Source organism: Corticium candelabrum, chromosome 12 (genome assembly GCF_963422355.1).
Source record: "Corticium candelabrum chromosome 12, ooCorCand1.1, whole genome shotgun sequence".
NCBI classification, from domain to species: Eukaryota; Metazoa; Porifera; class Homoscleromorpha; order Homosclerophorida; family Plakinidae; genus Corticium; species Corticium candelabrum.
In genome coordinates, this window is record NC_085096.1 from 3,438,827 (window position 1) to 3,462,952 (window position 24,126).

The 24,126-nt window shown below is 42.2% G+C and overlaps 4 protein-coding genes and 1 long non-coding RNA gene across 7 annotated transcripts; 4 read left to right on the forward strand and 1 right to left on the reverse strand.

The window, feature by feature from the left end:
* Window positions 1-304: 304 nt before the first annotated feature.
* On the forward strand, window positions 305-1,206 carry LOC134187954 (uncharacterized). The gene has a single exon (XM_062656136.1). It carries the CDS (start codon window positions 472-474, stop codon window positions 1,027-1,029), a length of 558 nt encoding a protein of 185 aa, XP_062512120.1. The 5' UTR covers window positions 305-471; the 3' UTR covers window positions 1,030-1,206.
* Window positions 1,207-6,655: 5,449 nt separating this feature from the next.
* On the reverse strand, window positions 6,656-8,049 carry LOC134188217 (uncharacterized). Of its 2 annotated transcripts, none has more exons than XM_062656415.1 (3): window positions 7,736-8,049; window positions 7,129-7,660; window positions 6,656-7,060 (listed from the first exon to the last, which is right to left on the reverse strand). In XM_062656415.1, the coding sequence occupies exons 1-3, from the start codon at window positions 8,029-8,031 to the stop codon at window positions 6,842-6,844; spliced, it is 1,047 nt and encodes a 348-aa protein (XP_062512399.1). In that variant the 5' UTR covers window positions 8,032-8,049; the 3' UTR covers window positions 6,656-6,841. The 2 variants fall into 2 exon arrangements, with proteins under 2 accessions (XP_062512399.1, XP_062512400.1); XM_062656416.1 differs by having other exon boundaries at window positions 6,656-7,070.
* A 606-nt stretch (window positions 8,050-8,655) lies between these two features.
* On the forward strand, window positions 8,656-9,695 carry LOC134187584 (uncharacterized). Its single transcript, XM_062655738.1, has 2 exons — window positions 8,656-9,336; window positions 9,411-9,695. The coding sequence occupies exons 1-2, from the start codon at window positions 8,656-8,658 to the stop codon at window positions 9,693-9,695; spliced, it is 966 nt and encodes a 321-aa protein (XP_062511722.1).
* A 157-nt stretch (window positions 9,696-9,852) lies between these two features.
* On the forward strand, window positions 9,853-13,001 carry LOC134187740 (uncharacterized). Its single transcript, XR_009971150.1, has 3 exons — window positions 9,853-9,905; window positions 12,781-12,856; window positions 12,929-13,001. It is a non-coding gene; the product is annotated as an uncharacterized LOC134187740 (long non-coding RNA).
* A 1,328-nt stretch (window positions 13,002-14,329) lies between these two features.
* On the forward strand, window positions 14,330-15,615 carry LOC134188205 (uncharacterized). Of its 2 annotated transcripts, none has more exons than XM_062656404.1 (3): window positions 14,330-14,448; window positions 14,514-14,871; window positions 15,099-15,615. In XM_062656404.1, exons 1-3 carry the CDS (start codon window positions 14,389-14,391, stop codon window positions 15,332-15,334), a joined length of 654 nt encoding a protein of 217 aa, XP_062512388.1. In that variant the 5' UTR covers window positions 14,330-14,388; the 3' UTR covers window positions 15,335-15,615. The 2 variants fall into 2 exon arrangements, with proteins under 2 accessions (XP_062512388.1, XP_062512389.1); XM_062656405.1 differs by having other exon boundaries at window positions 15,128-15,615.
* Window positions 15,616-24,126: the final 8,511 nt, after the last annotated feature.

Here is a 24,126-nt window from a genome sequence, read left to right on the forward strand (position 1 = left end):
CACACACACACACACACACACACACACACACACAAGCTCCAATGCCCGGCTTTGTCCGGGGGACAACACATGCCAGGTTCTTCAGGCGCTGTTCCGGAGATATTCGTGCGCGAGTGGAAGCGAGTTTGATCGGCGGGAAATGAAAGACGACCACAGACTCACTTTCCACCGCAATGAATTCGGCGTGCGAGAGCCAAGTTCGGCGGAAATCGGATTCACCGTTTTTGAGAAACGGTCCAACCGACGGACACACAGACAGAGAGACAGACAGACAGACAGACAGACAGACAGACAGACAGACAGACAGACCCCGGATGTATGGCAGTGTGCCTAGAAGATTTCTAGCTCCGACTACTTCTGGTTCTACTTCAAGAAATCAAGCTATCGGTTTTTGGAGAAGGCGTTAGTGGCTTTGGCCACTCTCGCGGCGCGCGTCGTTCCATCTTGTTGTCGTTGGGACCCCTTTCCGGAATGAACGCTTTTGTTCGAGTTTGGGTTGTGTTGTGTCTTATTATTTACGTGTCCAAGATTCATCCTTTGTCTACAGCCAACGTATCGTCGTCAGATTCTGCCGTCGCCTCATCTGTCCACATGAACACATTTCGTCTTCTTCCTCATTCAGTTTCTGCCGCTGCCTCTTTCGTCACGTCTTCATCCGTGGACGTCAGTCGTCTTGGGTCTGTTCTAACGGTGGCGCCTGAGTCTGGGATGATCGCAGCCTTACCTTGCCCTCACGGGATTAGTGCGTCTTCTTCAGATTCTGCCGTCGCCTCATCTGTCCACACGAACACATTTCGTCTTCTTCCTCATTCAGTTTCTGTCGTTGCCTCTTTCGTTGCGTCTTCCTCTATGAACGTCAGTCGTGTTGGGTCTCTTCCAACGGTGGCGCCTGAGTCTAAGATGATCGCAGCCTTACCTTGCCCTCACGGGATTAGTGCGTCTTCTTCAGATTCTGCCGTCACTTCCTCTGTCCACATGTACACATTTTCTGGAGTCACTCTCATGCCTATCTGCCTAACTTTGTCTTGACTGTGTAGCGTACGTTGGTACTTTGTGGTTGTAAGGAGTGTTCTTTTAATCATTAATCTATGTATTAGTTGTAGTCTTTTGGGTTTTAGCTTGCGGACTCGAGTCTTTTAAACTTAGTGGCTACTATAGTCTATGTATCGTAGTTCATGTTTGAAAATATAATACCTTTGACAGACAGACAGACAGACAGACAGACAGACAGACATACAGACACCTCTGCTTTATATATATATATATATATATATATATATATATATATATATATATATATAATATCTCGACCTCATTTCACATAAGAAGAGAGAGGGTCGCTTCGCTCGCCAATAAGTTTTAACATTGTAGTGACGACGTAACATTTTTTACCAGTTATCCAATCAGACAGGACGGAACTGGTCGAGCACCCTAATAAAATCTTCTTGCTACTCCACTGTGTCTTTTGGTCGCTTAACTGCTATATATATATGAAGAGCTGTGAGTATGTGTGTGTGTGTGTGTGTGTGTGTGTGTGTGTGTGTGTGTGTGTGTGTGTGTGTGTGTGTGTGTGTGTTCGTTTGTGTGCGTGTGTTCGCTTGTGTGTGTTCGTTTGTGTGCGTGTGTTCGCTTGTGTGTGTGTGTGTGTGTGTGTGTGTGTGTGTGTGTGTGTGTGTGTGTGTGCGTGTGTGTGTGTGTGTGTGTGTGTGTGTGTATGTGTGTGTGTGTGAGTGGGTATGTGCATGTGTATAAATGTGTGTGTGTGTGTGTGTGTGTCTGTGTGTGTCTGTGTGTGTCTGTGTGTGTGTGTGTGTGTGTGTGTGTGTGTGTGTGTGTCGGTTTGTTTCTGCGTGTGTTTGCGCGTGCGCTTGTTAAAGCTACGTAGTCTATTGGTGTTATCAACTGCGTACATACACAAAATACGGATGTACGTTCCAACGCCGGCAAGCATACTGTTCGTTCTAAGCGAAATCGGCGTCCATTATCTATTTCTACTATATTCTCCTGTACTTCACTTATGGCACTGGTAAGCTGCTCATTTCAGTCATCTAGCATTCATTTCAAAATTAAACAACAAAAATGGGATCGCGCCATAAGAAATGCTTTCTTATAACAACGCCGCCGTCGATTACGAGTAACTGAAAATCAATCGCTTTGCTTCCTTTCTACAATTATATGGAAAAGTAACATCATATACCCAGGAACGTCATCTAGCAATAGTACGCGTCAACTCTTGTTACTCTGACGATTACAAACTGCTACTAGCCCTCTATGGCGCGCGATGTGTGTCATAATTCCGTCGGCTGGGCTGCGCTAACTCGTCGGCTGGGCTGCGCTAACTCGTCGGCTGGGCTGAGATATCATGTTTCCACAACTAATTTACATCTCAGCCCAGCCGACGACACGCGTCAAGTGTGTCATAATTCCGTCGGCTGGGCTGCGATATCATCGACCAGCCGACGAAACGACATCAATGAGCCGACGAAACGACATCAACCAGCCGACGAAACGACTTTTGACACACATGGCGCGCCATTTAAACGACTTTTGACACAAACATGGCGCGCCATCTGTGTCAAAAGTCGTTTCGTCGGCTGGTTGATGTCGTTTCGTCGGCTCATTGATGTCGTTTCGTCGGCTGGTTGATGTCGTTTCGTCGGCTGGTCGATGTCGTTTCGTCGGCTCATTGATGTCAGCGGGTGGCCTTAGGGTGCGTGACCATTTCGTCCATCTCATCCATTTTCAATTCCCAGTAACAATTGAATAAATATTGAATTAGAAATTGAAAATAGCCTAGAAGTTGCTTGTAATCTCAACATTCAATTCTATTAAAATTAAAATTGACTGATTGACAAACCATAATTATCTGCGGATTATAATAAATATTGAAAACATACTTAATTTCTAACCAATTTTCTTTTCAATGCAATGGAATATTGAAATTGCAAGCACGTTAGTTTAATTTTCAATGTTAAATTCAATATTTAATTTAATTTAAAAATTAAATTTTAAATTTTGAATTTGCATGGCCAATTTGTCCATTCCATTTTTAATTTTTGAGACAAATTAAAAATTGAATGTCAAATTAAAAATTGACTGGCGTTGTTTGCTCTTACCTGCGAATTTTCAACACTTGCTGTGTCCACTGTAGACGCGGGCCCGCCACACACGGGGAAGTCCCTAGAGGTACTAACCTTAGTGGACACAACAGATCAACAATTCACAGGTAAACACTTTGTGTTATGAGAAGGTCCTTACAGGCCTGTACAGGCACCTCTACACGTTGTTGTAAACATTGTTGTCTAGAGACGTACGCATGTTAATTAACACGTCGTAGCTTGTTGTGTCCACTAGGGTGCCTGTTATAAGAAAGCCTTTACACAGCCTCTAGGGACTTCCCCGCGTGTGGCGGGCCCGCGTCCACAGTGAACACAGCAAGTGTTGAAAATTCGCAGGTAAAGACTTGGTGTTATGAGAAAGCCTTTACAGGCCTGTAAATTTGTCTGTAAAGTGGACGCAACAAATCTTTGTAGACTTGTTCATACGTCGTAGATGTCAATTGTCAAGCAACCGTCACGCCCCATTGGTATGAAGTGTGAAGACGCTACCGACGTGCGACGATCGAGAGAACTAGGACGGACACTCGATCATGCATGCACTGCATGAAAGCTTAAACATAGCATGGTCTAAACCTATTCTAAATGTGTACTGAATACCACCTTTAATCATATCTAGACATATTTAGACCGATCCTACTAGAGTGTATAGAACACATTTAGGACGGCCTATATAGATCGAATACGGGTTTTAGGATTACATTTAGGCACACATTTGGAGTCCTAAATACCAGATACAGATTTTTCCAAATATGAGCTATAGGTAGTCTTAAGACACACAAACCAGGTGATTCAATTGCCATGTAATCTATTTCTCTAGTTCAACAAACTTTGGCAATGGACAACAATGTTAACAGCAAATTTGAATGATCTAGCTCTATATATCCATGTTCTTTGACATGTATTAAAATCAAACGTATTATAATTAGCAGAAGTCTTCTAGAGCCCACTCTGGTACAATGTCATTCCCGGACGTGTTCTGGTATAGACGGAGCTCCGCTTGGTACTGTTCCTCTCTGAGTCTGCCTTCTGGCGTACTTTCTGTCCAAAAACTCAAACACCTTTGTTGCTTCAATGGCTCTCCACGGAAGAGGTCGGATTAGGAGTTGTGAACGTCCAGCAGTGGAGGCTCGCTCCCTCAGACGGTGGCTCGCTAGCACTGCTATTTTCAGAGACTTCTGACGACAGCAATTCCAGTTTCATGGCACTAGCTATAGCGTACGTCTTCTTTTGTTCATCGTTCAAAGTTGTGGACATCTCTAAAGCTGAAGATCTTCTGCAGTTTCTAACATAATGAACATATTGATATAAATAATAGACAGTTGTTCCCAAAGAATATGCAATGAGATTAATATATATATATATTAAATGGACATATGCAAGGTTTCATTACAAAGAAAAGTTAAAAAGACTAAACAAGACAAACTAGAGCGATGACATTCTGTGATCAAGAGTTATAACTGATCATGAGTCTATAATATTCAGGTGCTACCATGTTACAATTTTGACGTAGAATGCTATTGAAACAAGACCGTATTAGCAGTTAACATATGTATAGTTATATTATTTTGTAAAAGTCAAAGCAAAAAATCGAAAAATTTACTGGCGACCGCCTGCAAGTACAAGAAATCTTAGACTTTGACTTACATTGTGTAGCCGTTGCCATCTTCTTGCTTTTTGACGATCTGAAGATGCAAGATGGTCCGACCTGTCACAGTCAATATAAATATACATGCATACAGGAATTATAGGCCATGCACACAGTTTATATGCAGTGTACAATCATGACCTAGCTATAGTGATCATGAGCAAATCATGATCTAATCTAACTATAATGAGCATGCAGCCAGCTACCTAGAGATATATAGCTAGTGCTCACCTCGCTTACGGCGTCAGACACGCAGCGTTCTAGTTCCTCTTTAGTCAGAGAACAACGTCGACTTATGCCTCTGTCTGTACAGAAACGTCGAACAGATCGTTCGCTAGGTCCCCAAAGTCCTGGAAACATCGTCTGTAACTCTTCACTGATGACAGCATGACTATTACCCTCTTCGACTCGCTTCCGAACAAAATCTTCGTCAACTTCGTCCATGGAGATCGAGAGTGGAGAGAATGCACGACCTGCCGTTATATCATGAGATGATAGATACCGGCTTGGGCTTCCCCGTCATATGTTTAGAGGCGTGGTCTAGATGATCCACGTAAATGTCCTCTAGCTAGATAGTTGCTTGGAGTCTTTCCAGATCGACTTCACGTCAAATTTCCAGTGTAGGCTAGACGTTGATCTCGTTGATTATAGATGCCCTAGATGCGTGCCTCCATGCAACGAGCTTCCCTCGCTCATCGCCGCAAGGAATATCTCACACCTAAGCGTGACGGTTGACGAGAGCCAGGTACAAGTGCTTACCGACTTGTTGTGAGAGGTCGGTCGCGTGCCTATCGAGGCTTTCTCATCCATCTGTTAATTGCATTACATTGCATGCGTGCCAGAGGCGTGGCTGGGCGTGGCTGGGCGTGGCTAAGCTAGATGCAACTTTCGTCTTTCAATAGAATTGAATATTGAAGTCACCGGCGACCGCCCGCGCGGTGTCATTATGCCGTTTATGAGATATCGCTCGCGCTAGCAGCTGCGGGTAACTTTCTATTTACATTTAGTACGGAGAAAGAAAATTGCATCAGAGGCTATATTTTAATATTCATAATTTACGAAAATTGGACGGATGGAAAGATTGAATCTATTTGCAAAGTAAATGAATATTGAAATGACAATTGGTCTTCAATCAATTTCTATTTTCAATGTAATAGAATATTGTAAGAGCAAGCAACGCCAGTCAATTTTTAATTTGACATTCAATTTTCAATTTGTTTCAAAAATTAAAAATGGAATGGACGAATTGGCCACGCAAATTCAAAATTTAATATTTAATTTTTAAATTAAATTGAATATTAAATTTAATATTGAAAATTGAACTAACGTGCTTGCAATTTCAATATTCAATTGCATTGAAAAAGGAAATTGGTTAAAAATTAAATGTGTTTTCAATATTCATTTTAATCCGCAAATGATTATAGTCCGTCGATCAATCAATTTTTAATTTTTAATAGAATTAAATATTGAAATTGCAAGCAACTTGTAGGCAATTTTCAAATTCTAATTCAATATTCAATTGTTGCTGGAAATTGAAAATGGAATGGACGAAATGGTCACGCACTACTAACGTGCTTGCAATTTCAATATTCCATTGCATTGAAAATGAAAATTGGTTAAAAACTAAGTATGTTTTCAACATTTATTTTAATCCGCAAATAATTATAGTCTGCCGATCAGTTAATTTTTAATTTTTAAAAGAATTGAATATTGAAATTGCAAGCAACTTGTAGGCTATTTTCAATTTCTAATTCAATATTCAATTGTTGCTGGGAATTGAAAATGGGATGGACGAAATGGCCACGCACCCATGCATGCAGAGGTATGTCTATAGACGGGCGCAAGTGTCTGTACGTGCTTGAGCGTGTACTTTCTATTGTGCATACGCATTTGTATCATCTGAAGTCTAAACGTTCTGTAAACAATTCCGAATTCTTGTTCACTAACACCGCAGTACAGTCTAAATCTAGTCATATATACGTACTTCAGAATTGACAACCACCAGTACTATCTCTAATGCTACTTCCCTAGCTGATAGCTTAATTAAGCCTTAGGTGTATATTAACCTTTTAATTAACTAGGCTAATCTGTTTTCAACGAAGTCACGTGCCTGAAGGTACAACTCCACTCCATTGAATTCGGAATGTGCCAAAGGATTTACTAGTACTTGGAGAGCATCTATGTCCTCATGTAAAAGAGCTGAGGGTATCTCAGGGACTGTCACAGAGTGTTCATCGGATCTTTCAAGAGTTGTAGGGCCATCATCGTCTATTCCATACCCGTCACAATCTACCACCTACAGAAAACTGGATAAATTATAATTTTATATATTTAAACAATTGAAAAGTATAGTCACACACTTACAGCCGTCATCTCTTCAATGTCTTCCAGGCGTGCACCTCTAAGCATTCCTTCTATCCAGAGTTGCAAGGGACTTCTGTGTCCTGCAGTGCTGAGTGTGTGTCTTCGATATCCCTTACAGAATAGATCTAGTGCTCTATTAATTCTTGGAGTGTAGACATAATGAAGGCAGAATAAGTCAATATCATTGGTAGGATTCAGTACCTGAGATTCTTCTAAATCACCAAAAAGTGAGTAAAATTGAACGGTACAGCCTTCAAATACGTCTCGCCAGAACCTCTCTATCCTCTGGTTGTGTACGCTTTTCCCAGTAAGCATGCTACCTCTTCCAGTTCCTCTCTGTTGAAGCATAAAGCGCGAGATATTAACGTTTTCTCCGCCTTTGTCTGATCGAACTCGGGAAGGCATTCCATAATTTGCAATTGCTTCTCTAAAATACTGAAACACGGTAGCAGCACGATTGTTGTTAGAGCATCGGCAGTATACGGGTAGTCTACTATAACCGTCTATTCCAGCATGGATAACAAAACGATATCTAGAAATACACCACACGATAAAGGTTGATTTAATTAAACATTATGGGACATATCTTCAATTCACAGCAATACACCTTATTAGCTTGTGATTGCCGTCCACATGCCAAAGTGCGTTGGGACCGCGAACCTTGTACTGTCTCCGCGGTATAGCTCTTGCCCATCTTTCTGCTATGCCGCCTGGATCAACACGTGCTAGTGAGCTTGTTATCCTTTGTCTCTGAATGCTGTACCCTCTACAACGCAATTGGCCCTGCACCATTCGATATCCGGCATCGGGAAAATCCCGTTTCACCTCTACAATTAGACGGTCCAATTCCAAATCGGACATGGCACTGAATCGCTGTGATACTTGTAGATTCCACTGCAGCATACGCCTGTGAATAGTACTCCTTGACACACCAAGTAGCTCACAAATTTTTGTGACAGAGAAATCGTGATCTAGGAGAAATGTCAGTTGATCTCTGCGAACCGCCAGTCTTGGTCTTCCTGTGTGTCCATCATTTAACGGTACTGTTGTGTACGCACGTTCCTCTTCCGCTGGTATGCGGTAAATCAAGTCTAGTTGCTCAGATAGAGCTCCTATACATTCACTAAATTCGCTAAGGCTGTTATCTCCCGCTGCCACTAGTCGAGTGAGATGCCCGTGAAGTCGCTGCCCGTCGACTGCAGCATCTAGGAAATGTTCTCTTGGCACGTCTCCGCCTTCAGTTACAATTATCTCTTGCACAGTTGCTAGAAACTGACGGACGTTGCGCATAAACGCTTCCATCTTAGCCTTGCTTCAACATGTAGATATGGTTCACGTCTATTTCAGCGCAAGTGTCGGTCTCTTCCACTAATCAACCACACGTGAAGCACAAAACATGGGAAGAAGGAGGAGTTAAGTTATCTGACTGACTGAATAGCATACCATTGCACCGATGCATTGGTTGCATAACAGCTTTAGTAGCAGAAACGCCTGCACATTCATACACTAGCTGTCTCTGTAGTAATAATGGATCGAAGAGAGTCTGAAATATCTGCTGCAAAGAGAATTCTCCACGACGCTATGCGCCATCTAGAGAGAGCGGAAGGTGATACTCGGCAAGAGTTTAGCCCATCTGGAGAGGTTACGAATCAACACAATCAGCGAGAAGGCTCACGCCCTGTTGAAGGCAACCAGAGGGTCAGCCATCAGTCCAGTTCTAGTGGAATTACGTCAATAGCAGTAGAACAGCGGCGTCTTTTTGGACATGGCAGCAGACCAAGAGGCTGTGAGTCCAGAACTCCGAGAGGTGTGAAGAGGAAAGCGCCAGCAAACAGTGATCGGAGAAAGCCTTATCAACTGGGACATCGCAAAGTATGGACATTTAGTGTTATGTGCTTAGCTGACAACCAGTGTGACACACCTCCTTCTCGTGATCGGAAATTGGAGCTGCTTGCAGCTGGCTTGGGAGAAAAGAAAGTCACTCTTGGACAGTCAGATGACTACCTCGAGGTGCACAACACACTTCTTGAACATTTTCCCGCGCTGGAGAGTACTGGGTACGAGGTAATGAGGTTGACTGCTCGCCGCCAACTGGAAGTTATTCCATCTTTGGATATGACAGCTATACATTTGAAGACAGTGTTTGATCAAGCCAAGATGTATCTCAGACCGATTGCTAATAGCATTGACTTGGAGACCGTAGACATGGTAACGTTGCTCCCTAGATTGAGTTGCATGGTGCTTTCAGTGAAATTCAATAGATATGTTTGTGTATTATGCAGCACGATAGCACGAGCACAGACAAAGTACAGCCAATGGTTCCCTGCCTTCATTGTGGTATAGACGTGGAAATGCCATCACTGAGAGAGCATATGAAGATCCATTCAAGTTGTGTCACAAAACCTCAGAGCCCCAGAAGGCGTTCACAAGAAGGACGAAAAGGACGAGAAGGACAAAAACGCAAGAAACAGGCCAGACTACAGTTAGAAACACGATCTGAAACTGTACTGCCTGCGTCTGCAGTGGTATGCACTGGCATCCTTTTCTATGTCTGTAAGCTTACCTAATTAGCTAAATATAAGAATGAAGGAATTAATAAAATACTCCTAGCACTTTTTAGTACGCAAGCTAATCAGACCTATGCAGTAGAAGTGGAGAGTCGGCTTTGGTTTTACTCTAATTTTCGTTGTGCCGTGTACGTACAGGAAGGAAGACCTTCCATGGGGAAGCGGAGTGTTTCTGTTCAAGAGATAGAATCTTCTGAGCCATACACAGTTGTAAGTAAACTGAATTATTTCTCTTTAGACAAATTCTGCATTAGTCAAGTTTGTGCTTGTTGGTGTATGTGCGTGCGTGTGTGTGTGTGTGTGTGTGTGTGTGTGTGTGTGTGTGTGTGTGTGTGTGTGTGTGTGTGTGTGTGCATGGCGCACGCGTTTGTGCTTCTGCGTGTCTGTGTATCTGTTAGAGTTGATTCACACACAATGTCTACCCAGCGTAACGTAACCCAAGGATTAGTACACACACACACACGCACGCACGCGTGCGTGCACACACACACACACACACACACACACACACACACACACACACACACGCACACACACACACACACACGTGAACTAGCTGTGTACTGTCGCATGTCAACCAAAACTGTATTGTTGTAGAAGAGAGGCTGAGTGGTCAGTGGATGGTCCGGCTATTAATTTTCTACATTTCAATTTTCAAGTTTTCTTTTTTCAATTTTCAATTTTTATTTATTTTTTAATTTTTTTTTAATTTTTAAGTTTTTAATTTTCCTTTTTATTTTTTGTAAAATGGTTTTTTATCTTTTGATGTTTGATTCTTGTGATCTTTAGATTTATCTTTTAAAGTTTGATTTTTAGGCACCTATGTGCTCAAAACTAGATTCTTGAACGCGCAGTTCGCTTTTCTATTTCTAAGATGAATAGAAAATTGAAAATTGAAAATGACCGAAGACACTATTCTCTGTTCGCTTTCACTGTGAATCTGAAACTACGTAATGAAGCACCTGTGTTGGTTTAGAAACACTTCACTAATTGCCTGTGACCTACTAAGTGATAATGACATCAATAGCTTGTTTACTGTGTCTCCGGATTTACTGTAACATGCCGTGTTCATACTTGGGTTAGCAAACTCGGGTTTGCGCTAATTAATCATAACACCCTGCTGTGCTATCAGGTGTGTTCTCATATGTTGAGCTTGAGCTTGTCCAGTTGCCTCTAATTAGTCAAAATAGGCTGTGTGAACTCTAGCAGGCTGCAACTGATTGTATCATGTACTCGAGCTACGCTACCTAGTTCCAGCGCAAGAATTGAAACGTCTTCCGACCGCTTTCTGTCTTCGAGTGCCTTCTCTAGGTGTAGATCGAGACCACATGCCTATGATTAAACAGCAGCAGTTGCTTGAATCTACGGATGCGACAACGTCTTTCACTGCAGAATTCCGCAAGTCGTGCTGCGGATTCGATTTGCTCAAGAAAAAACTGCCAGACCAACACAAAGTAGAGAATCTTGATTCATTGCTGTGATACACAATATGAATAACTGGAATGTTTTGACAAGCGCTAACCCCAGCTAGACCCAGCGCTAACCCTACATTTCGGAAGGGCTAGGCTAGCCCTGCTCTAGCCCACATTCCTGTCGTAAACAGACCTGATGTATTCTAATTGGTTGTGCTAAGCAGTACCACACCCAGTTCTAGACCCTAGTGTGAACACAGGCACTGACACAGACGTGTTTTACTGTGACTTACAATACCTGCAAAACACGTAGAAAAAAGAAGAAAATTTCTAGAAAAAAAGATGGGATGCAGGAAAGACATCATGGAGAGCTCTAGCATCCCAAGAAATGCAGCTAGATTAGGCGTTGTTTCTAAATGCATGTTACAAATGCAGTTGTTTCCAAATGATTGAACAAGCCAAATGTTACAAGTCGGAGAGCCTCGACGCTAGGTCGGCTGGCAATCTTCGCCTTACGTGATGAAGTAACGGGCGTGATCATTGTTCTGTTTGTTGGTGGGAAACCTAGGTTACAAATGGAGACCAAACAAGCAGCTCACCACCGATTTTCCAGCTCACAACAATGTAAAAGTCTCGCTCTTTGTGCAGCTTCTGTAGGCGTCTTGTTGTTTGTGCCGATTCTCTAGCTAGACGTCGCCTACTGTGCACTGTACCGTATCTAGACAGCTATCAGTCTAACCGCAATTAATGATCTTTGATATGCAAAAACCTTATCCTGCTGGCTGTGTCTTATTTACATGCTATGTTCAACGTCTAGAAGAAATCCATAGAAGAAATCCGGGCTCTTGCGCATTCGAGTGATGCCAAGATCGTCGCTTACCAACGAAGGACACAGGAGTTATAGCGATTTTGTAAATACACAGTGAACGCGAACAGTAGACATAGCGGGGGTCTCAGCGGAGCTGCCATTCGTATGCGTGTCTCAGGAGATTACATTTCCAACACACAACCAAATGTTTGTTTTTACTTTACTTTCCGTCACGTGGTTTGGCAGCTCTTGACAACTCCGCTCTGACACACAACGTTGTGACAGTGAATACCGCGGTCCCTAGCTGTGTAGGTACGTGCATTGTACACAACACGCTACGTTTACCGTAGATGGTTGGAGGAGAATTGCTACAAATATCTAGGTATGTAGATAGGCTTTCCACTAGCGGATCGCCGAGTTGGCAACTGTGGTGACGAAGTATACAGAACGTCGTTTGTTGTCTAGGAAAAATCGAGACACAATTAAAACATCGAAACCGTCAACCTACTACAAAACCGTCAGCCTACTACAATTAATTAGACGCGCGCTTTCACGGGCACACTCTAGATGTACACGGTACCGGTACCGTATACAAGGGTGGGCGTGGTGCTCTATAGCAGGTCACATTTCTCATTTGCATGACGTCGCACATCTCACCAAGTAAACAGACATGCACGTCCATCGTCAACGCCGTCTGAACTCTAGTTGAAGTCAACTGAACTGAACTGTATTTGCTCAACTCAAAGTAATTAACTCAACTAGCTAACGTAGAACAGTGTGTGGCTACAACTGAAGGAGCATGGTCATAGCTGAATGTAGACCAGCTGCTCAAATGTTAGGCTATAATTCTGGTAATGAATTGCAGAATAACAGCGCTGAACAGACTGGTTGGAACGCATTTTCCAGCCGTACCCATGTTCCTGGCTCAGGAAGTAGCAGAGGTGAAACATGATTGTCTTGACTTGTATTATGAATCTAAATGTAATGTGTCTATATATTGTTAATAACTTTAGATGAAAGTTGTCAGTCGCCAATTTCACAACTCAAATCAATTTTCCCGGATCATTCTACAGAGTTTCTGCAAAGAGCCTTCGACTCATACGAAATGAACACTGAAATGACTGTACAGGCTGTATTGGATAATTTGATTGAGGTAAACTGCTTATAATATTTGTATGCGAAATGAGTTGCAGAATATGTTGCTAGTACTGTTGTTTTGTAAACGGTTCTTAATTGTTGTTGCTGTTCACATCTAGAGCTTACTACAATTTACATTTATACTAGAGTTCAAATTTATATTATTACTACAATTACTTCTATTTTATTTTGTTACAATAATTACTGTCATTACTTTCATGGGCATTGTCATCTGCATAGTCATGTAGTATTGATGTTTAAATCGACGTTAATGATAGTGTTATTGACGTATAGCCAACAGAGGAAACAGCTTCAACTGATGAACGTGACTGCATAGTGGAAACTGTTGTAGAAGCTTCCGGTTAGAGTGTAAAATATTTAATTAGATTCGAGTAATTAACTTTCTATCTGAAATTAGATAATTGCCACATTGACTTGACATCATATGATGGTGACCATGATCATGATGATGATGATGATGACATTCACTGGCAAATTACAGTATACCTTTTATTGGATTCTATGTCCGTCTACGCTGACTTCTCCCTCAGTAAATCCTGAATAACTTTGACAGCAAGATCCTAGAAACACGCTAAACACATCATTTTAGCTCATGGTCACGCCGTTCTTTGGGTGTGCATTGCAGATGAACTTCCGACAACCTTGTTATGCAAATTGTTTACGTAGCCTACTCTAACCAATAGACAACCTTCAATTGAAAGACAAACCCACCTCAAATGGTAATAACTAATCGCTCATTGGATAAACGCTGGGAGTGTCTGCCCACGCAAGAACCCCACAAGCTTCCGGGGGAGAAGTCAGAGTGAACGGACTTAAAATTTTTAGTGTATTGTTTGTTGCATAATGTTGCTTTTTACTGCACGTACAGGCTAGACAACAAGACTGCAGCACAATTCTAGCAGAAGTTCTAGGTTCAATTGCCCCTCGTTCGTGCATGGCAAGAATGAGGTTAACCGTGAGCAGAACTGATTTGCTAGCTGATGCCATCGCGTTCTTCAAGTCAGGACAATACCATCATGACAGGCCACTGAATGTAAGGTTTGAAGGAGAGCCTGCAGTTGATGGAGGAGGACCGCGACGGGAATTCTTCTCCTTGCTGTTACAAAAGATGCTTTCTCCTACATCTCAGTATAGGTTGTTTGAGGGACGACCGGGTAGGTATCTCCCCATGCACAACCTTGATGCACTGGTTGGCGGCTTATTCAAAGTTTATGGCCAAATTATAGCTGCATCTGCTTTGCAAGGTGGCCCAGGATTTCCTTGCTTTGCTCCACCTATCTATTCGTATCTTGTGACTTCGTCTTTGGAGAAAGCTATGGACACCATTAGTCCGGACGATTTGTCAGACCCATTCGTAGCTGAAACTCTAAAAACGGTTAGACGTGTAGTTGAGATAATTTCATGTTTCTTCAACTTGCAACAAGTTCTTCTTTCTTGCAGATCAGTGAACTGGAAGATGACAATCCTGAGTTTCACAATGTAGCCAGTAGTCTTTCTGAACCACTAGCGATTGCTGGTTACACCCATCGGCTAACATCAACTAACAAAGCGGATGCTATGCTAAAGATAATGCTGCATGATGTAATACTATCTCGAAAAGCCGAAATTGACCAACTGGCACTGGGACTGGGTCCAGTACTTGAACTTGCAAAAGCAAATCCGGAATCAATGCGTTCCCTTTTTACCGCTACAGATTTGAAGCCATTGACCTCTGAATCGTTTCTAGAGCTGTGTACTTTTCAGCCCACTGTTCCAGCCGATCTCAAAACTTCGTTTATTCAGTACGTTCAGGAAGCAGGTGCGAACACGTGCATTAATTGTTACAAGGTCTAGAAGCACAAGAATTATGTCTATCCTTCCTAAGTAACACACACACACGCACGCACACACGCACGCACGCACACACACACGCACACACACACACACACACACACACACACACACACGCACGCACCCGCACACACACACACACACACCACAGTTGTTTGCACTGTTTGTACACTGTATATATATATATATATATAGGCAGCAAGAAACTTTCCGATCTTCTTCAGTTTTGCACTGGAAGTGCAAGCGTGCCAGTTATGGGTTTCCATTCTCCAGAAAAGATCGAGATTTCGACTACTAGATCAGTATATCCGAATGCCTCAACGTGCTCCATGATCTTGGAATTGCCTGGACAGTGCGTGAGTGAAGTGCAGCTCAGAAACAACTTAGATACGGTTCTCGACATGCAGGCCACAGGATTTGGGGTTGTTTGAGGAGTTGTTGCTGTTGCTGGTGTTGTCGTTACAGGAGCTGTTTCTTGTCCAGCATATCATGCCGGGCAGCTGTCGTTTGGAGATTATTAGTATAGTATAGAGATTATTAGTATAGTATTTTGACGATTTCGTTTATTGTTGAGTTCAGCAAAGTATAGCTAGGATTAGAAACTTTTCTGAGAAACTGTTTTAGTGTACTAGCCATGCAGAGACACTCAACCTATAGAGAGCGTATTTGTTGGCTAAGGGTTTGTATGAATAGAAGTTAAAAGATAAGCTGTTTTCTTGTACAATTCCATGCTAATATATCACTGTTAAGATGTATAGAGATGCGTTAATTAATTTATCGTATCTAAATACGCACTCTTAAGAGTAATAAATTTAATTAATTAATTAGACATTTAATCACATGGCGGTTGAGAAATCGAAATCATGTAGTCCTACGGCAAGACACAACTGTATTACATAATAGCTACTAGTCTCGCGTAGCCAGACCCTTTCCCGTCGGATTAGTGTTATTAATACTAAACAATGCCTGTTAAAACATTTTCCGTGTATCCACGCTCTACCGCTGTGTTGATAAAATTAGATCAGAAAGCTACAGTAGGCGATACTACTATAAATCCAATTGTTATGTCGTACGTCATGTTGTGCCCTAAAATTTTAGCTAGAGCTTGTGTCTACACTATCTAGCAATTAATCAAACAGCATCGCGTCAGAAAAAATTTCTTTTCTCTGACAAGCATTCTCCCAGCACGACAGACTTACATTAGCTACATATTTCTCATTAGAGACCAGACCGCACGTACGTCGTTCTTTAGATAATGACTATACTGGTACTATGACTATACTATGACTATACTAGATAATGACAATAACTAGAAGGCACCACCTAGTAGTTGACAGTAGTCGATCAATCGCTAACGATCTTTTCAAACTTTGCCTAGAGACGTATTCCTACATGCAGAGCCCGCCTAGTTAGCTAGACACTTGCTATGATGTAACTCTAGTCACTATGCACTTGTAATACGAAAAAATAAAAAAAGATTTTTGAGAAAATGATGGGTATGTAGTGATGAGTATGTACTTAATCATGCTCATCTCCTACATCACAATCCAGCACTCTGAGTGGGATGGACGAAATGGTCACGCACCCTGAGGCCACCCGCTGACATCAATGAGCCGACGAAACGACATCGACCAGCCGACGAAACGACATCAACCAGCCGACGAAACGACATCAATGAGCCGACGAAACGACATCAACCAGCCGACGAAACGACATCAATGAGCCGACGAAACGACATCAACCAGCCGACGAAACGACTTTTGACACAGATGGCGCGCCATGTTTGTGTCAAAAGTCGTTTAAATGGCGCGCCATGTGTGTCAAAAGTCGTTTCGTCGGCTGGTTGATGTCGTTTCGTCGGCTCATTGATGTCGTTTCGTCGGCTGGTCGATGATATCGCAGCCCAGCCGACGGAATTATGACACACTTGACGCGTGTCGTCGGCTGGGCTGAGATGTAAATTAGTTGTGGAAACATGATATCTCAGCCCAGCCGACGAGTTAGCGCAGCCCAGCCGACGAGTTAGCGCAGCCCAGCCGACGGAATTATGACACACATCGCGCGCCATAGCCCTCACCCGTCCTATAGGCGCCAGGAATTGAGCAATAACCTGCATAGTAGCTAACTATGAGTAGAAAACGTAAATTCCTTTTTGCCAGTCGTCCATTATTTGGCACATGGAGTATCCGCCATCTTACAATGTTACTGTATGGCGGGTCCACTGTTGAGTTATTCTAAAATCAAAATCTACCCACACGCGCACATGCACACGCACGCAAACGCACGCACACGTATTAAAACACTCACGCACACGGACAGAAACACGCACGCTCACGCACGCAGACACATGTACGCTCACGCACGCACACGTACACACAAGCACACAGACATACAAACGCACACACACACACACACACACACACACACACACACACACACACATACACAGACACACACACTCGCACACACACACACACACACAGACACACACACACACACACACACACACACACACACACACACGCACACACACACACACACACACACACACACACACACACACTCAAGTTGTCTTCACTCGAGTGACAGTTCTGTGTCATATCATCCCACTATCTACGCTACACGTCTTGTAGCGAAGAAGACGTAAGCACTGCAGTGGGTGCGTGGCCGGCGAGGTATAAATTGCGCAGCGACATAGCCAGAATCCGAGATTTGGTGTGGGCACACACACAAAATTTCTCAAATCTGTATTTTTACTTATAAATTAATCGTTTACCTTTCCACCCTTTAAGCATAATTCTTCTGTTTTTTTCTATTGCGCAAAACCTGCTTTCAAGTCTATTTTGCTATAAACATATCCCAGCACCCTATCTATGGCCAGAAGCGCTAGGCTATTTAATCTATCTTGTCACATGCCAGCCCTAATTGGCTGTGTACCCTTATCTCCTGCGTTACGCGACAAGACTGCAAAATAGTAATTTTTTGATTAGTTAATGCCCAATTTCAGTGCAATTACAGTTTCAATATATCCGCACCTTCAATTTTGTATCCTGCAGAGTCTGCAATCGTCGAATCCTGGCATTCCTTACCAGACTCTGGGTCTCGATTGAAAACAACTAATCTGCTACTACTATGACACCGAGGACGGAAGCAGCGTGAATTGCAGCCTCGGATTCACCGCCATCACCAAAACTTCTGCTTCGGTGCCGCCCCTTGTGGTCAGCGGTAATCTTAGATAAAAGTGTGCTTTGTCGGCGTAGTAGATCACAGGAAACGACTGTAGCGTGGGATTACGCAGACAGCAGTCCAATGCATTGCAGTAGAGGTATATCACGCAATGCAGCTTCAACTGGGAATCTGGGTATGCGTTCAAAGAAGTAAGATGCACTGCAAGTGCTATTTCTGATCTGACATTTTCAGCGCCGGGTCCAGGAATTTTTGAAAGAGGGGTTCACCGTTAGCAGTTATTTATAGCATTACTAATTTTCTCTTTTCTAATGAATTTATATATAATTATTTAACCACGCCTATTGGAAAGAGGAGTTGTAACCGCCTGAATTCCTCCTCTGGATCCGGCCCTGCATTTTACCGCTACGTTACGTAGCGTAGCTGCAATCTGTTACCAACGCTCGACAGCGCCCTAAAATCGCAATGTCGACAAGTGCAGAAGCTAGAACAACGCCAAAGTCCAATCGAAATCTCATTTCCTAGAGAATATCATTTTAGTATAACAAGCGCTAAGGAATTTGATTATATACTTACTCCCGCAATACCGAACCAGATGTAGTGGTGATGGCAGCGCATTCAGGGCTGCCAAAGCACACTGCTTCTGGAGCGAGGCGACGAGGCCGTGGGAGAATGAACAATTTTCAAAGCTGTTTTTGGTTGGTATTGAGATTTAGAAATCGTATATGGTGTATGATCGTCGTCTGACGTATATGTTATTCTTTTACTTTCATTTGTAGAATGCACAGAAACGAAGTACAGCAGTAGTAGAGGCATTTTGTGACAAAAGTTTGGATCAAACCTAAAATAATTGCAACACAAACTTTTTCAAAGGTTTCTTATACAAAACGTGTACTCTACAACATACACAAAGTCTTAAGGAATGTCTGCAGGGAGTGGGTCAAAAAGTGGTCAGACGCTAACATACTTGTTTACGGTCAAATCAGATTAAGCCTGTACCACAGCCGTGTATGATCAGCAACTAGACGCCTACTGCCACATATGCAAGAAACCTATAAGCCATAATCTATGAATGACCTACCGCTTAGGCTTAAAGAAAGATAATATACTGTACTTTCCGTTTCCCTTCCTGGAAGCCTGTTTCCTTGAATTTGCAGTAGGTAAATTCAAGACATCACATTGAGAGCGCGCGCTAATGTTGATCGATGACACGTGACAGCAGTATAGAGCAGTTTACTTTACGAAAAACAGAAGCGATTTAATAAATACTATTGTAATGAGCATCGTTATCATCATTGTTAAAGGCATTAGCTAGCAATCGCTACTGGCTAGCTAAATCTAGAATTTGAAAACATTGGACGCAATTTGTGAGCCATGGCATCAAAATTGAAAAAATAGCCAAATTTGGGGAAAGGTGCCCCAGCAGGTCCCCATAGCTACGCCACAGTATAGCGTACAGTGGCAAGCAAGCACACGTCACGTCCCCTATCACGCCCTATGAGCGGTAGTAATCTACCTTTGCACGCCACTTGGGCGAAGAAGACGCACCTTCCGTCTTTCAGGGACGCCCGCCGGCAGGCAGAGTCAGCCCGGTGAGCCGAATACAGTGGGGCATCTTGCACTCTATCAGTTGAAAAGAATGACAGTCGTTGGCGAGTGCACGTCACATCCGCAGACTCGGTTAATTAATTGAACACACAAACTCCGAAGCATCTCATTTCAGGTCGACAGAGTTTCGTTTCTGGCCGTCGGAGGCAGTGTAGGCAAAATCCGACTCGACCGTTCGTCTCTGACGACCGAACTCGAACGGGCCGACGCATTTCGCGACGATCCCAGACCATCGTTGTGTTGAACGGCGCGTTACAGCCAGACATCCAGACATCCAGACAGATGGAAGCGCGGGTTGGCGTATTATAGTACTAGATTTAACGACATTTTACAGAATTTGAGGGCACGCGAAACGACATGGAAAAAGATTTTAGAATACATGCAGTTTACAATTAAGTTAACGCGATTATAAACGAATTTAACATCTAAACAAAGGTCTGAACCAACGATCATGATACAGCACAGCTACACAAACTAGTAATTAGTCACTACCTAATTTTCATGATTCTAGCATCTAAGCAATGGTGAATTCAGCAACTGTTATCTACTACATCATGCAATATAATGTTGAAAGAGACGATTACAAACATATCTATGGAAACAAACTCTGTTGATTCTGACCACATCATCGTCCAAATAAGCGTTGAAGCACCATTTGCAAATTCTTTTCAGCTATAAAAAAGATTATATAGCAACTAGTAAACGAAGCTGTGTTTTTTCATGCCATTAAAAATTACATGCCAATGGCAATTTTTTCAGTAGCTATAATATATAGTAATACAATAACAATATAGTAGTAATATATAGTACGTATATATAATAATTATATGACAATAATAGTCACATAGTTGTAGGTCATCGTAATAACTCTGAATGCATTAAAAATCAGAGACTAAGAGAGAAGGAACATATAGAAAAAAGCGAAAAATAGACAAAGGACGTTAAAAAATTATTGAATATGATTGGATCAACTTTAACGGTGCGGTGCGGTATTTCGCAGAGACAGAACAGTAGCCTATTCTCAGCGTCAAGTCGTTCAAATTTCGATCTTGCTGCTTTGCTCCGCGGTAAGTATTCACAGTTTTTGTTGTCTTCTGATGAGTAGTGTGCATATTAAATACTTGCCCTTCAAGCATGCATTGTTAACCAGACATACGTCCACGCCACGCAAAAGCTTTGATTTCAGTAACACTGTCTTACCTTAGACGCTGCAGTAAAAACATAATTTGTACCGTAAGCCCGATCAATTAACGCCTGACAATTAATCGGTCGTCCTTTGCTACCTCCTGCGTAATAAAAAAGTCCTTTCCTAGTATCATCAGTATAGCAAATTTGATCTATAACACTTCATCAATATGTGTATTGAAAGACCCAGCAAAGTTTTTGGAAAGGCGGAAAGTAATGAAAAGCATTTAAGAAATGACGACTTTTGAAAGAACTCAGTTTAACGCGTATCAGAGCTTACCCATATTGATGTCAGAATGTCCTGAAGGGTAGAGAGCTTTGTATATTCTAATAGATTCAGCGTAAGCTTCTTCTCCATCACTCAAGCGATCCAACTCCATATAACATTTTCCAAGAAAACTACAAACTAGGAAAACAAGAAGGTATACATGAGTCATGCTTGCACGCTGACAAAAGTCATAAATGATACTCGTGTATGTGAGCAATTGAAAATTGGATATCCATGTGACTACTAAAAGATCAAGATCATACCTATATAGCTCTTAATTAATAACACTTATAATTTCAAGACTAAAAACTTTACCTAAAACAGATATATGCGCAAACACAAACACACACACACACACACAGACATCAACAAAGACAAACCCTAACTAAAGAAAGCTCTCGATGCGTGCACGCTCATGAAATGTCTAGAATGAATATACTCACCATCTGCCATCAACTTTGACATTGGCGCTATTACTGTAAGAATATCACGCGATTTCAACAACCTCCGCAACGCATCAGAAAACTTTCTTTGCTTAATTAAACAAAGTGACAGCCTGACCAACGCTACAGCAACATTGAAAAATGTTATTAAATTTAAGCATGAATTATATTTAATCAATACCATCAGCAGTCGCAGCGGCGACCGATACATTCTGATCGAGTGGTGGAATCCGTTCTAGCAAAGACATTCCATGTCTAAGTAGCTCTGTTGCCTTTCTTATCTCGCCTGCCTTATCGTACAATGATCCCAGACGTGCAAAAGCTGCAAATAAAACAATTTGTATATCTTTGATACGTACAATACACGCATGATTATATGTTTTAAGTTTGCGCCCAAAGCAATAACACTAACAAACTGTACACAAAAGTGAACGGTACACATGCATGCAGTAAACGGTAAAGGCGTTGCCCAGTACCCAGGTAAGGTGGTTCTCCCCACCTATACGGCTGAGCTTCTGTGCACTACATAAGAGACTGTGGGCCTGCGGTTACTTTCTCTTAGAGCCTAGTCAGGTACTCGCAGAAACACCGTCTTGTAACCACAACGAAGGATTGGGCACCTAATGCATTAGAACGGAAACGTCACAGCCGGTGGCCGCTACGACTTAAAGACAAGATGCTTATACATTCCTCCGTGAAAAAAGGTAATTGCGAGTTAGTTCTTTGCCTAAGGTCTTTTCGCAGTGGCGAATCCAGAAAGAGGGTTGTAAAGGTTGGAACTACCTTTTCAGACGCTGTGGTTAGAAAGATATGCAGAGAAGGAGTGCTATAAATCAATGACGTGATATGCCTTTAATTTGTCAGAGGTAAATTACTAAGCTCTCATTACTAGTTAGTAACAGAACTAGGGAACTTAAACGAGCACATGCTGTATGGATATACGTACACGTGTACTACTTAGGATTGCATTTCACGACACAGAAGTGAGGAGTTCGAGATTGTATAGATCGCGTAACCTGTTTGCTAGATTTGTGTTTCTTCCCTGCATCTGCGTTCTTCGGAAGAGCGCATCTAAATATGCCCCTTTCTTTGCAAAGGCAGACGGAAGTAGAGAATGCTGTATATAGAAAGAGGCAATTAGTAAGAAAACTCTTGAAGGTGATGAATTTAGTTGCATGCCAATGGAACACTTTAGCTCTGTCTAATTATGTATGGTTGAGAGATCCTACGTATAAGTACGTGCATGGAAGGCACAAGCAACTCATGAAATGGCGATGTCACTTGTCTGGTATAAGGTACGTACATACGTTATACAATTTAGTTTGGGGCTTGGCAGGTTGTCCATCAAACCCATCTTTCTTCAATCGAGGTCTTTCGGGAAGACACGATTTCTTGCCGATTGAACCAGCCCAAATCGCGTTCAAATTTGTCTAAAACGGCCGACTGAGTATAGGTTACCGCCCGCGTTCCAAAGCAATATCATATTTATTGCCCGAGCACCGTTTATTGCACGAGCAGTAGGCGAGTGCGATAAACAGTGAGAGGGTAAGAAATATAATATTGCTCTGGAACAAGGGTGATAACCGACTTAATTACCGGCACGTGGCCCTACCCAATGAGCGTTCGAGTAGCTGACAATATAGTTAGCGTTCCTGGTTTGGCGGCAGTATGATTTAGTGTAAGGTTTCATTATCAGGGACAGTCCCATAGCGAGCATGCTATAATTATATAATTGTGAGAGCGGGCAATAACTACGGTATGTGTGCAATAACTATGGTATGTGTGCAATAACTAAACAATGCAGGCACTTGGCGGAATACAGATATTATTGCACCGCCTACGAGAGCTCTCATTGGGTAGGGGCCACGTGCCGGTAACTAAATCTATAAAATCTAAACTTCTAATTCCTGACCTGGACTGTATACGCACGGAACGTGAGTCTTATTGCCGACGACAAGACATATTATCGAGGATATCCGGGTCTTTAAAATATACGGTTAGCCCGTATATGCGCTTGCAGAATATCCGCTACGTTAGATTTACCTGTTTCTTGCAACGGCAGCAAAGTCTTCTAAATTATGACGTCAAGCGGGACTGTTGAAATAGCTGTAAGTCGAAACGTAACCTGGTTACATATACGGGAAATTAACTATCCCAGAGTTCGCCAACAAGCGGAGTATACGTAGAAATTTGTGTTAGTTAACTAAATTTATTTGCCTTGACAAAGAACGTGTTAATGCAAAATGAAAGAGTTCAGACATGCTGGTTTTCTTTCACATAAAGGTTCTAATTAATGGAACAACAAATCTGACCTGTGCCTAGAACAAAAGTTCTTGGAGACGGTACAGATTTACATATTTCAATTGACTGTAATAAAGCTTCTTCTGCTTCTCTCGGATGCGACAACTCCATGTGACATACTCCAATGGACAAACATGCTATTGAATAAAAATACGCTAATGTAAATAAATTTTAATTAAAAGCAGCCAAAACGTTCAGCAGCATAAGATCGATGTATGTCGATTAGTTCAAT